At 43.3% G+C, this 15,151-nt stretch overlaps 1 protein-coding gene across 1 annotated transcript in view; it reads right to left on the minus strand.

Moving 5' to 3' along the window:
* Positions 1-306: 306 nt before the first annotated feature.
* The window catches only part of LOC142784735 (tetraspanin-33-like), a 98,264-nt gene continuing 83,419 nt past the window's right edge, over positions 307-15,151 (minus strand). The window contains exon 5 of the mRNA XM_075883236.1: positions 307-426. Within this exon, the coding sequence (XP_075739351.1) occupies positions 307-426 (120 nt within the window). The remainder of the gene's footprint in view (positions 427-15,151) is intronic.

The raw sequence follows: 15,151 nt of genomic DNA on the forward strand, positions 1-15,151 counted from the left end.
TTTCTCGAAGGTATTCAGAACGAGTATTATGACCGAGTACCCTATTTCGCACAAAAATGTACCACCGTAAATATCAACTACGGGTAGAAACAGCAGCAGGCACAGGAAATGCAATATCTTAGAGTAGAATGACAAATGGACACCAACCTGCATCACCATCAGAGAAGCGACTAACATCTATACCGCCACAACAGTTCACATGCCCAGTGAAGTTCACATATGCAAACTGAGCAGCATATTGAAGTTGCCAGTCTTTGCCCAAAACTTTGCCAGTGTGGTTCCACTTGAGTGAACAAGCTCGTCAGGTCAGGGTACGTCCAAGAGGGGTACACTGTCGACGATGTCGGCAAACAGCAATTGCAGGGTGATGGCTGTGACGACCGTGGAACAAGCCATGATGCGAAGCAATCGATTGGCAATGAGGGCCTGAATTATGAAGAGGAAGTACATAGGCTTTTACTAGTAGCTTATCAAGTAAACAAAATAAATTATTGGGAGCACTTCTTTAAAAATGCAGAGAATCGGCTGACAAAATCTGTCTGCAACATCCTATGAAATCGGCTGACAAAATCTGTCTGTAACATCCTATGGAAGCTTTCTTAGGACTGACAGAAAGCTATGTAACAATTCCCAGAAGTGAAAAAACACAGCAGTGAGGAAACCTAAATAGTGCAGAGATGAAATTTGTGAAGCATTATTGAGCTGAATGGTTGGCTCCTTACTCATTAATGATGGCAAAGAGCCAACATTTCGAGCTTATTTACGGTCTTATTTCAGTTCTTCTGCTCCAACGTATTCAATCTACCTAGTTATTTTCAGGGTGGCAATGTTCGTTGAGTTAATTATTATAAAATATGCACAAAAAATTTCTAGTATTTTAAAATTGCCATAAAATATGGTGCTTACCAAACAGATGGCACACACAGCGTAATATTCTTTTCTGTCTCTCCTCATCAGCTGCAGTGGTGGCAAAGTAAGATGAAATTCTGCTGCTCATTTTCTTCTTTTGGCACGTGCATATGTACATTAAACAAAATAAAAAAATCATCCAAAACATGAAAATAAAATTATCAGCATGTTTTTGACACGCCACAGTATGCAGCGTAGTTGTAACTAAGGAGCAGATGTAAACATGTTCCAATAGACGGGCCAGTTCATGATTAAAAATATAGCCTTATACTTAACACAACGAAATATAGCAAAAACTACATAGATGTTTCGCCAAATATGCAGCTGGCATCTTCAGTATGTCCTGACACCAAATGAGCGGAGGTTACAAAGTTTGCTGCTTGTCTTGTATGTCGCTTAGTATGCGGCCGCGGTTGTTGTCCCACGCCAACTTGTCCCACCAACGAATCACGACTCGAAAAGATTTCTCTTGCCCCCCTTTCGTTCCCGAGCTAGTGTTGTCTCATTACTGAAGTCGAAGGCATGTCCTGTCGTCAAGCCGTGTTCGACGAGTTTTGTCTTATAATGCGTGGCATGGGTGGCTTTTAATGTCTCCTTTGTGCTCTCTGAGCCCTGTTGGTCGCTTCCAGCCTATTTCACTCATGCATGTGGTGTCGCATATATCACTGATCAGCACTTGAAGTCATATAGATGGAAAATGTGGTTGGTGAATTGCAACGAAGCCATTATCCAAGTAGGTTTATCAACGACATTCAGAAACACATGCAAAAGGGAACAATGAGTATGCCGCGAGAAAACACAAAACCTATTGTTTCTGTAGCTTACGTTGAAAGTTTTTCAGACTCTGTTCAAGTAGCGCTTCGTCCACTGGGTGGAATAACCAAATTTCGAGCCTCATTGCACCTTGGTAAACGTGCTCTCTAAGCCCAAAGACAGCGCCCCTGCGAAAGATCGACACAGGGTTGTTTACAAGCTCCTGTGCGGTGGCTGCGACACCACTTATATTGGCGAAACTGGCAGGAAGTAGTCAACGAGTTTTAAAGAACACAAAGGGGACATCACAAAAAACCACGCATTCCAAGACAAAACTCATCAAACACTGTTGAAAAATGGGACATGCCTTCAACTTTCGTAATTCGACGACGTTGGTTCAGGAACAAAAGAGAGGGAAGAGAAAGCTTTTCGAGTCGTTAGACCGTCGTGGCCAGCCAACGTGCAACAACAATCACGGCCTCCATCCGGATGAGTAGACACATACGAGACAATCAGTGAATTCGGTCACCTCCACACGTTTGGTGCCTGTGCACACTAAGGATTCCACTCACATAGAAGGCGAAATGTTTGAGTATATTTGTTATATTTTGTTGTGTAAAGTCGGAATACATATTATAACCACTAAAGAGCAGAGTTTTGTTTCCATGTTATATTGGCATATGTTCAAATATATCCAGAGAAAAAAGTGTTCATTCAAACAAAAACAAATATTTATAGGCTTTCTTTATATATTTGCGCACATAATTCTCTCCTGAGGCAAAATACACAATGCTACTCAGCATTCATGCCATGTGTTGACTACCGATAATCTACCATACCATAATTATGCTATTGCCAGTGAACCGTTTCCTTGGAAATTGTTATCTATGCATCTCTTCTATTTGGCTACACCACCTGTGTTAATTGAAGAAGTGCAACAGTTGACTAGACTACCAAATTTTTCGTTAGTAGGTAGCTCAATGAGTGCTGCTCACTCTATCGGACTGCTCCTAAATTTAAAGCATAAAGACAAACTTGATCCAATTTCGTGCATTTGCCTTAAGTGAAATTTTCATTTTTTTGGAATAAGACGAGCTTAGTTTCTTTGCTCTACACTTTGTCGTATAGGATTAAACTTTATGAACTTCCTCGTCATCAAGATACTGTATCAGTGGCCTCGCAGAATCATTCCCTTGAATATCATGTTAAGCTGCAAATTCACAAGAAAAACACGGCTAACTCACGTAAAATGCCTAGCCTTCATTATACTGGTGTAACTTGTGTTGTCAACATTTTGCCTCGTGCAAAGCAACCGAATACCTGCATTTTACGATATTTTGTTTACAACATGCCGCCTTTATGACACTCGTATTACTCTAATATTAATCACTCTATAATGCCTCTGTCGCAGCTTAAAGCACCCTGAACAAAAACATGAGAAAAAAAAGACGGAAGCATCAAAATTTCACTTCAGAGCAGTTTCTGTTCCGATAAACCATTTACTTTCAGTGTTTCTCAAGCTCTGCCTGTATTTTTGAAACATTGCTAGCAGGCCGCAGCTGCACACCAGTCTTTGTGAGGTAGCACCTTGATGTGCATGATGTCAGACGTCCCTGCAGCATGATGTCAGATGTCCTGTCCTGCTACTTCCCTTTCCCCACTTCTGCTTTACATCGTGCACTCTTCCTTCAACAGAACTGCTAAGATGGCCCCTTTTTCGGGGCTTTACTCTCCAGCTGGTAGCAATATTCACTGCCGGTGCTATTCATATTCGTTTTAGGAACCCTACAAGGGGAATGTAGTGAGTTGAAAGACACGAGCAATAGCTGGCGAGGTTTGAAACCTGTTTCAGGGGATGTTAAATGTCACCTCCTCTACTTGATCACATGGACACTACATGTGGCAGTTTGTAAAAAAAACACCATTGCAGTTTACACGTTCTCAGGTGCTACCTTTAACAGTGGACCCCTCTGCACATACACTGCGGGTGTTGCGCATGGTCCGCTTGATACTTACGTCGCTACATACAGAAGTTACCCGGAAATCCTCTTTTACTACTTCCTGGCTATCACTACACAAAGCCCCTTTTTCATGCATTGCAGTGAGTGAAAAATGGTGATTTCATGGGCACGAACGGCGGAAGGAATTTGCCAGCCAAAACATTACTAGCTTCATGCATCGCTAAACAGATGTTTTCGTTGTCACTTTCTTTTTTCTTTCTCACATCTGAATACGTCTGAACAAAGTTTCTAAGCTGTTACAGTTGGTGTTTGAGGTCAGGTAAATACTTCAAAAATCTCTGTACTTGCGAAGCTATTACAATAATTATTGCATTCAGAAATATGTTGCTCCATGAATTCAGCGCACAGAGGTAATTGCACACAGCTTCTACATGTATGTAATTATGTATATAAGTGTGTGTTATGTTCACATGATTTAATACGCTACTGTGTTTTGAGCACTTTTATCCCCTTTTGGAGTCTTTGTAGCTTTCCTTGCTCATTGAAAACATTTCCATGACAAAAAATGACGCATTGTTACACCTTTAAATAAGGCATCTGCATTCTTTGGCGTTCGTTATTGGTACCATTTTCGTTGCCATTTGTCGCTTACTCTGCTTAGCTTCACGATTCGCGTAATCCACTAAGGAAACTATTGGCGCATCTCCTAGAACTGATCCTTGCCCTGCTTTTCAGCAAGAGCACTGTATACTCGCGTCTATTGTTTACTTGAAAACGATTCCAGACTGACACAAAAAAAAATACTTGCGTGCATCTGGGCATCTGTTTCTTCTAAGGACGTTATGTCAACACACACTTGACCTGTGTACTCCAATCTCCTTCAAGAGAATTCTCACTATGACCACTCGACTTTGTGCAGTAAACATTCAATGGTCTTTCAGCTGCAAACACGAAATGGAGACAATATCCCAGTACTAGTGCTTCAATTAGACAGCGCTCAATCCGAACACAAGAACTGCAGTGGCTTCAATCTCACCATTGTGTGTGTGCTCTTTTAAAGCTGTTCTCTATCGAACTCGAAAAGTACACAGTAATATTGTTGGGAATCATCTGAAACGTTCTCGCAACACAGTTCGTTGATTTCTTTGCCTAACTTTTTTGTGTATATACAACGAAAGCTAGAAATAGCCACTGCTCGCACCGTTACTGGGTAACTGTACACTGTTAATCAGTTGTGGCACATACCACATACCTGTAGTACATACTCAGCCTTGATATACTAGTATTTGCTGCAAGTGTCATGTGGAAAGAGTTTGATGACGTACACAACGAGATTTTCACATTATTAATGTCATGACCTGCGAGTTATATTGATCGAAATATCTCAGCCTCCCATATATTATTGGTGGCTTGCCCCAAATTAAGGGGGCAATCACGAGAACATGCCGACGCAGACATAGGTGGATAGATAGATAGATAGATAGAGAGAGAGAGAGAGAGAGATAGATAGATAGATAAATAGATAGATAGATAGATAGATAATATCAGAGAAATTCATAAGGAGGTTGAAAACACAGTTGGCATAGATTATTTAAAAGCTGAGATGAAGGAGAATACGTTTGTTTACCAGATTCTCGTCTAGTAGCTAAGATACTCGGCTGTTGACGCGAAGATCTGCTGCTGACCCACAGCTTTCTTCAAAGTAGGCCCATTCTTTTGTGTGTTTCTCGTGCCTCCTATATATTCAGAAGGCCGTGTAAAAACACGTTGGACTCAGAAGGCTATGTAGGGCATGAGTTTCTTATAAACACACTAGAGGAAACTGGCGCTATTGCATCTATGGGAGCTGCAACCCACGGCGTTTCAGCGAGTAGGAAAATTATGGCTAGTACACAAATTTATCTTACCTTCGTTCTCGTGGCTCTCTTTGGCGTCGCGTCAGTTGACGTTGATTTGTCATCAAAAAAAATCAGCAAATGTTAAGCAGTTACACCTCAGTACCCAAACATTTTAGGCTCACCAATTCAAATCGAGTCACATAGCTTACAACAGTTTGTTCTTTTATTCGAAAGAAGACCAAAACACAGCAATATATTGCCACAAGTGCGTTTGAAACCCGCAAACCCGGTGACTAGGTAAATTTGTGTACTATGTCAATCATTCCCATGGTCGGTGAACAATCAGAGTACCAGAGTCTTCTCCAGTTAATTTCAGAAAAGCCTATGATAGCGGGGAAAACTGCCACCTGCCTCATTGGAACAAATTCATCTTCTAAGTGGCTAAAAGTTGGGGAGTAGGTTGCCGATACAATCTACTGAGAAGAAAAAAATTGCCCGCAGCTTCCTTCGGGGGAACACTGAGGAGGATGCGGACCATATAATTGGTTAACGGGGTGTTAAAGTGCGACTTACTTGGGTCGATGGCTAAATTGGTTAACGTGGTTGTGAAATGGGGTGTTAAATTGCGACTTACTTGGGTCGATGGCTAAATTGGTTAACGTGGTTGTAGGAGGGGGTGTTAAATGAGTGAACACGTACACACGTATGCGAAAGGGCGGCGCTGGTCGAAGGGACGTCGATCATTGTGTTTGTGGATTCGTTGGAATTCATTTCACCGCGACCTTGGACGTCGACGCGCCGTACAAACCAACCGACGAGCGGCAACTGAGCGAGCGAGCGCCGACCTTGAGTATATATACAGCACGACGGCGCATGCACTGTCAGCTGTTGAATGTTCTCGAAGCGCGACGCCACATGCGCGTCCACTGGAGAATCAGGAGAATTGTAGATGTCGAACGCGGTGTGTAGAGGAGGAAGGGTGCACAGATGGTGGAGGAGTGAAGCGCGCGCGGTGTGTAGAGGAGGAAGGGATGCACAGATGGTGGAAGAGTGGGCGACGGCGCGACGGCGCATGCGCGCGCGTCAGCTGTCGAATGTTCGAAAAGCGGTGTGGACGGCGCGGACGACGCGGACGGCGCACTACAAGGCGCGAGTATAAGATGCTCCGCATCTAAAAAATTGCCCGCAGCTTCCCTCGGGGGAACACTGAGGAGGATGCGGAGCATATAATTGGTTAATGGGGTGTTAAATTCGACTTACTTGGGTCGATGGCTAAATTGGTTAACTTGGTTGCGAAATGGGGTGTTAAATTGCGACTTACTTGGGTCGATGGCTAAATTGGTTAACGTGGTTGTAGGAGGGGGTGTTAAATGAGTGAACAGTACACACGTATGCGAAAGGGCGGCGCTGGTCGAAGGGACGTCGATCGTTGTGTTTGTGGATTCGTTGGAATTCATTTCACCGCGACCTTGGACGTCGACGCGCCGTACAAACCAACCGACGAGCGGCAACTGAGCGAGCAAGCGCCAACCTTGAGTATATATACAGCGCGACTGCGCATGCACTGTCAGCTGTTGAATGTTCTCGAAGCGCGACGGCGCATGCGCGTCCACTGGAGAATCAGGAGAATTGTAGATGTCGAACGCGGTGTGTAGAGGAGGAAGGGTGCACAGATGGTGGAGGAGTGAAGCGCGCGCGGTGTGTAGCGGAGGAAGGGATGCACAGATGGTGGAAAAAGGAGGAGGAAGCTTGCGGACGGCGCCGCACTACAAGCCTCGAGTATTAGATGCTCCGCATCTAAAAGAAGATCGCTTTCACCTTGGCGTGGTCTGAGCCAAGGTATGGATGACTATGCGACCTATTTCCTTGGGCATTAGGTGTAGAGCTCTGTATGCGTCATACAATGCTGGATCACCTAGTAACGTTGTCACGCGTTGCGGTTCGTATAGCTTGCACGCACATTCATTTTTCACGATTACTGGCATATATAACTGCTAATTATTGTGCTATCTGTATTGCGACCGCATCGAGTATATCATCGCTGGGAATTTGTTACCTATACACGTATTCTCGATTTCATATCATGTCTTGGTTTTTGTCTGAATAACTCGCCGCAGTTGCGTTTTAAAGAAGGCGCTGCGCTATAACAGACCGAACGAGGCCAGTTCAGCTGTCGGTCATGGTGATCGAATTAAAATTAAGGCGATATGCTAACAATAAACTCATATGAAACTTTTGACTTTAACAAGGCGCCAACCATAAAATGAGTCTCTTTTTCGACGTTTTGGAATCAAGTGATCCTCTTTTCAGGAAGAATAACAGCGGAGGTGCTGAGGTGCAACTTTTAGTGTCATTGACGGACCATCTGAGAAAAAAGAGAAAAGGCGCGTCTATATAGTGCGACTCTTAAGGGGCTTGTGTTTGCTGTGGTTGCGTGAGATTGATGGGCTAGAGCTAACAGCGGATCATTGAGGTCTTCGTATGATGTTTTTCTTGCAGTGGTTAGGCCGTTAAAAATATTCGGCAAGGTTCTTTTGCATTGTTTATAGTTGTTTTTAGTCTTTTGGCTCTGCCATGGTTACCGCAGTAGTCGTTTTTGTTGGTTAGATTCTGTTGTGAGGGTTTCATTTTTAATGCAGTGCATGCTATAGTCTGCGTCGTCTGAGTGTTCTGTAAGGGTGTTTCCCTGGCTTGGAAACTGGTTCACTTGTATTGTGCTTCTTAATTTTTCTAGTTAGGTTTTTGTTTGTTTGTTTAGTCAATTTATGCAGCCTGGCAATCGAAACCTTGGACCTTTTCTACGACACCTTGTGTTTTTTTTCTGGTGCATGTTTCTTAGCTATCGGCAGACAGAGATTTATTTTGTGGCCGGCTTGTGCACGACTGCTTCACCTTCTTTCTTTAGGATAATGCCAATGGCTAATATATGATTTCTTTTTTAGAGTCTTATGAAAGTCATATAATAATTGACCAAATTGCCAAACAGGCAACTCTGTCGAAATATTTTAGCTTATATAAAGGTGCACGTTAAAGAGCCCCAGTTGACCGAAGTCGCTCTGAAGTCTACCACAGCGGCTCGCCCCGTAATTACACTGTGAATTTCACTCTTAAACCCTGGTGTGTCACTTTTATTGCCTATGATTAGAGAGGCCGGCAAACAAAAAGGCCAACTGATCAGTTGGTAATGGTTAGAGCTTGAAAAAAATACACAGAAAAAATTTCTCTTCACATTGACAAGATTCATAAAACCTGAAAAGAAGATTAAACAAAACGTGAGAAAGAGGGTTCTTTCTGTCAGCCAGTGTCTCTCGTGAAAGGAAAAAATAAAAAGAACGAAGCATCACAGTGAGCTATCATGTCGCTGCGGTACTCTTGATCTAGATACAAACATGTATTTATTCCTTACTTAAACGCAGATATAGGTTCAAAGGCGAAAACATTGCTAAACTTTGGTGGTTCCGTGTTCGGACATTGGCATAGGATTGGCACACTGACGTATTTAGGGCGGTTTTCGTTTTTATTTAAGTCCCTTATTGATTTCTGCTTAAAATTTTCAGTTGAATAAACTGTTGAAGGCACAATAATACGTATTATCTTTCATTTACTGTAAATTGTTGGGTGAAGTAAACACAGCAGCCTCGTTTGCTCATAATTTCATAATTTGATTTTCTTCTTTTTTATTTTTTCTCTCTCTCTCTCTTTGTCTGTTTAAAATTTTTGTACATTGTTTGTATTTGACTATTTTTAACGTACACCAATAAGCAGTAGTTCTGTTCTGGTTAAAAGCTTCCGCTCTGCCTTCTTGGCCAACTCACCTGAGTGGGTGTGTCCGATCATAGAGAGGCAACAAACAAGCAAACAAAACGTCTCGCTAGCTGAAATTGATTCCTCTTCAGACATAGTGCTAAACCAAAAAGTACAGTGAAATGTTTAAGATTAAGACAAACAAACAAATAAAGAAAAGCGCTCTGACACAATTTAAGCACCTGCCACCCACCTTTCGCACATCTTAGCGTTGAAGTCTACCATACGTTCCTAGCAGGTCTGACAGAGCACTAAATTGTCCGAACACACGGTAGCTGATCAAGTGTCATATTCTCCGAGGCCTCGCTAAGGGCCGCAAACATCGCAGTCTGAACATCACGACCACCCGTTCGCCTTCCGTGGCGCTTGAGTTCTTTCGTCTTCATTAGCGGTGGCGGCTGTGAACGTCTCCGCTTTCTTTGGCTCAAATAAGCGAGATGAGAGGTACCTCTCTTGCCGCTTTATGGATAGAGTCTGAACCCCTTAAGGTCACGGTCCGCCCGCACGCTGTCATTAAACCCTCTTATTTTTCCCTTCCCCTCATCTCCCATAGACTCAATACAATCAAAAACACGGGTATTCTAGCCAGAGTGGCGTGTTTTTGTGTGTTAATAATATACCTTCAACAGTTCCTCACGCACTCTGAGAAAAAGCTATCCAGCGTTTCATTTCGGAATACTCTGAACAAAGCTTGACTCACGAACATAAAGCAGCGTACTCCGACACATTTTGGAGTGCTTAGTAAACTAAAAGAGAACTGTAGAAAAAAACTTTTGTCCGCTTTCGTTTTCTTTTTTTATCACATACCTGCTATTGAAGTATTCTTGTTGAAAATCTAACAAAAGAGTGCGTGTGTGCACCGCATGGTAAGTGTCCCTACACGTACCGTGAAATACTAAGCTCAACAAAGCAACAATGGAGTCATTCTAAAAGCCGCCGCGGGCTACATCCTCTATTTATTGGACACCAGATGCCATGATGCAAGAATGATAACTCAGCTGTCTTTCCAGGCAGTTTTATACGAAGTCTAAATGGTTGTCCTGTAGAAGCAAAAAAATACCTGACGTTTTTTTTGCAAAATAGACCACTGGATGGCTTTGCGAAAGTAGGATATACATCACAGTGTGGTGTTGGTCTACCAGAGGATTCAGCCTGGATAGAACCAGTACCAGGACGTACCGTATATCAAGAAAAAGATGGTAACATAATTGCTTTCCTATGTGATTCAATAAGTTAAAGCCTGGAACAAAAACAAGGCATACAAACACAAACGCGGGAGAACAGAACCAGTGAGATTCAAGGCTGGCAATGAATTGAAGGCTTGCGCTTTGGTAGAAATCAAGGAGCCATAAACAGAACCCGTTCGTGACGCTCACAGAAGGTGGGTCCATTCGTCACTCCTGCACTCGACAAAGTCCAGAAGAGGTACAGTTTGAACGCGACATTTTGTTCATTGATTGATATGTATTGTTTAACGCAACAAAACAACAATATGATTAGGAGAGGCGCCGTATTGGAGTGCTCTGGAAATTTCGACGACCTAGGGTTCTTTAACATGCACCCAAATCTGAGTACACGTGCCTATAGCATTTCCGCTTCCATCGGATATGCAGCCGCCGCAGCCGGGATTCGATCCCGTCCGCTGCGGGTCATCAGCCGATTACCTTAGCCACTTCACCATCGAAGCGGGGCGCGACATTTCGTCTTTGACATAAACTAGAGAAAGAGAAAAATATAAAAATGGCATGGAGTTTTTGTGAGAGGCCAAGCTTCAGCTTATCAATAAGAAGAAACGACGAAGACAAAATGGGCATGAGTAGAGGGTGTTGTGTGAAGGCAGTGTAACTACAGGTGAATAGGGACAACTCACTTTATTCCAGTGAAACGCAAACGTGCGTTCGGGTGTGCAAATGACATTGAAAAGATTGTGCGTATAATGTGGTAGCAGCGAACACAAGAACGGGTATATATGTGGAACACGGAGGAAGCCTTTGCACTGCAGTGGGCATATTCAGAATGATGTTGATCATGATTATGATGATGATTAAGTTTCAGCATGAACATGACTTTCTTGACTCTTTCTTGCTTGTACAAAACTGCGCATTCTAATACTTTGATGTAACTTATGACCAAGACGTTGATGAGGAAGATTTTGTGGCGCAACGCCTATAGGCATAGCCAAATAGTGTCATGAGTGCTGTTACGAAGCGTGCCTCGGACGACGTTACGGAGGGCGCCATGAAATCTCACCGCTGCCACCACGGTTACGAAAGACGGCGACGCCAACACGGTCCTGAAGGCGCCACTGCTTCGAACTCCGCCGGGAAGGTCACCAGCCGTTTGGTAGCGTAGGTTTCTCAGCTCGCGACTGCTTCTGCGCAGAGCTGATAAACGAGCGGACGAGACGACGGTGAGGTAAACAAATTTTATGTACAGCATATATACAGAGGCGTTATAAACTTGGCACTGGGGCCGACAGCTTAGAGACTAGAAGAGCCGAGCTCTTTTCTCAGACACACAGGTCTCTGCTCGCGACGCGCCGCAGGGCTTCTTTTATATGCATCGGGTGGATTCTTTCAGTAACCAAATGTCCAACCAGAAGCGCCGCTGGTCGTGAGGTCAGAATCCTCTAATGGGGTCGCCGCTGGGCCGCGTCATTCACATCAAATCCGGAGCCGCCGCATGTGGCTGCACCCAAGGACGAGTGACGCCGCCGAGCATTGCGTAAGACTCGCCAGACTGGAAGGCGCCTACTGCTGCAACGGGCTCGTGGGCTGAAGGGGCTCGCTGTGCGTTGTGCGACAGAAAGGTGCCGCCACGTGATGACGCCGTTGAGTTGTTCGCGTCAGGCGGGCTCGCGTGCTGGCCTTGACACAGATTGCCTTTTTCAGAGGCGTGGACGTTCGGTGTGGACTCGCAGGCATAACAGTGCTAAAGCAGCGCTAACGGGGACTGCTGAGTAACAATACTAGTACGTTACATAACTGAAAAGCGTCCTTAAATCAATACTTCTATAGAAGTGGAAGAAATACGCATATATTACGAAATTGTAGCTTTGACGGATAAAGTAGTGCACGGATTTTAAACGCAACATGAGTTATCATAAAGCTAAAATTTGTGAAAATAAAAATAGATAGCAGGAGTACTTTCTGGAGGTTTCTATGCCATAAAATGATTCAGACATGCTTATTTTACTACTTTTAGGGTCAGGACGATACATCAAGAGAAACTGACCTATATTTTGATCAGCCCTTGCAGGCAACTGATTTCCGTTGAATACAACGGCTTGTCTACAATTCACCGAAGCATCTCGAGCGTAAAGAGCTTCATAAGCTACACATTTAAGATTCAGAGATAAACATATATCACCGAGATCTGTCCAGCAGGTAAATAATACATGAATAAATACACTCTCGTACTATATTTCTTTTGTTTTTGTTATAATAATTGAATAATTGATTGTTTGATTGTTTGAATAATTTATTGATTGGTATGTTGGCTTTAGCGTCCCAAAACCACCTTATGATTATGAAAGGCGCCGTAGTAAAGTGCTCTAGAAATTTCGACCAACTAGGGTTCTTTGACGTGTACTCAAATCTGAGCGCGTGGGCCTACAGCATTTTCACCTTCATGGGAAATGCAGCCGCCGCAGCCGGGATTCAATCCCACGACCTGCGGGTCAGCAGCCAAGTACCTTAGCCATTAGACCACCACGGTGGGGCTACGTGTGATATTCATAACACGATACTGTAAAGCACACGTTGTTTCAATAACACTGACAGTTTCGCTCAAACCTGAGTGCTTACGTCATCTAAGATTATAAGTTATGCAGTGTAGTCACCAGTAGACGCAAGAGTACCCAACGTTCCTGGTGGAACCACGATGTACACACAGCTACTTCACTTTATGTTGATACCCCTCTAAACACTCTCCTCAAAACGGAAAAAAATCATAATGAAATTAGGCGTACGATTTAACAATACGTTTCGTGTAACCAGCACTACACACTTAAAAAGAACATTTGAGCGTACCGCTGCTGCGCTGGTATATTGAACGTTAGTGGTGATGTCCTTACACAACTATCAACAACCATCCCTCACATTTGCTGGTTTTATCTAAAAAGAAATCTTATGCATTGAGCACAGTGTGATGTTTTCAGAAGCATGGACTGGCGACCTGAAGACATAAAACTGATGGCGAGTGTGGCTTATGTCGACTGCAACAAATTGTAAGACAGAACACAACATTCTAAAATGCAGAAATGCTCTCTATAGGCGAGAAATATCAATAAAAAACAGCTGCCAATTGGAGCTGATGCAAGTGTAAACCACTATTGAGTTCCGCAAGAAGCGTTTTAAGTGTTGTCACAGAGGAAAGAAAAGAGTGACATATTTTTATGTGGCGTTCCTACAGTCCATAGAAAAATGTGATGGCCTCAACATTAAGCAGTGTATCTAACCACAACAGAAGAATAAAAGGTGAGGCTAATAGAAAAATGATAGGTGGTGATCCAGAAGATGAAGGAGACTATAGCTATCACTGTTTGCAGAGGCGAAGTGAGACATATCTAAGCAAGAAACTAATCAATAAAGTACTGTAGCAGAGCCTATGTACAATAACTGACCTGTACTGATGACACTTATTGGTATCTGCCAGCTGGTGCAGAACTCCATTGATAGAGTGCTAATATTACGAATGTCGAGTTTAATGGGACCATAAGCATATTTAATGTCGTTTTTCGTTTAATTGTCTGCCTTCTATTTTCGCGTTCAATTGAGTCTTCACTCCGCTAGTTTTATATTATCTACGTGTGCTCTACTTTATAGCTACGATGTCTATGTGGGTTTACAAGTTAGAGTGGACCATGTGGGTGGAGGTCAACATGACCGCTGCCATGGTCAGCTGCGAAGCAACTGCAACGCAGCAGAGGGTGCTCAAAATCTCTGGATCTGGAACAGCCGCCATTGAAACCTGAACTTGGCAACGTTTAACGCTGGCACCTAATCTAGTGAGGAAAGTCTAGCTGTACTATTCGAGAAGCTAGAGGGTGTTAAATGGGATATAATAGGGCTCAGTGAGGTTAGGAGGTCAGATGAGGCCTATACGATGCTACAAAATGGGCACGTCCTTTGCTATCGGGGATTGGCTTACAAACGAGAACTGAGAGTGGAGTACCTAATTCACAGAAGCATAGTTGGCAACATAGAGGAATGCTATAGCATTGATGAAAGGGTGGTAGGTATCGTAATTAAACGGTATAAGAGATACAAGATGAAGGTGCTACAGGCTTTTGCGCGTACATCCAGCCATGATGACGCTTCAGTTAAAAGCTTCTATGAAGACGTGGAATTGGCAATGAGTAAGGTAAAAACACAGTATACTATACTGATGGGAGGCTTTAATGCAAAGGTAGGGAAGAAACAGGCTGGAGACCAGGCAGTAGGAGATTATGGCATTGGTACTAGAAACGCCAGAGAAAACCTACTAGTAGAATTTGCAGAACGCAATAATTTACGAATTTTGAATACTTTCTACAAAAATGAGGAAACCGTAACTGGACAAGGAGCAGCTCTAAAGGCGAAAATAAGATAAAATAGACTTTAAAATGAGTGCACACCCAGGCATCGTGCAGGATTCGGAAGTGGTTGGTAAGGTCCGATGCAGTGACCACAAAATAGTACGATCTCTAATTCGCCAAGACTTGAAGAAGGAACGACAGAAACTGATACGAAAGAAGTTAACCAATGAGCTAGCACTGAGAGGGAAAGTACAGGAATTCAGAGTCTCTCTTCAGAACAGGTACTCGTCTCTTAGTAAGGAAACCAAAGTTAGCGTAGATAAAATGAATGATAATCTCACGAGTATCATTACGGAGTGTGCAGTGGA

Source organism: Rhipicephalus microplus, unplaced genomic scaffold (genome assembly GCF_043290135.1).
Source record: "Rhipicephalus microplus isolate Deutch F79 unplaced genomic scaffold, USDA_Rmic scaffold_15, whole genome shotgun sequence".
Taxonomy (NCBI): Eukaryota; Metazoa; Arthropoda; class Arachnida; order Ixodida; family Ixodidae; genus Rhipicephalus; species Rhipicephalus microplus.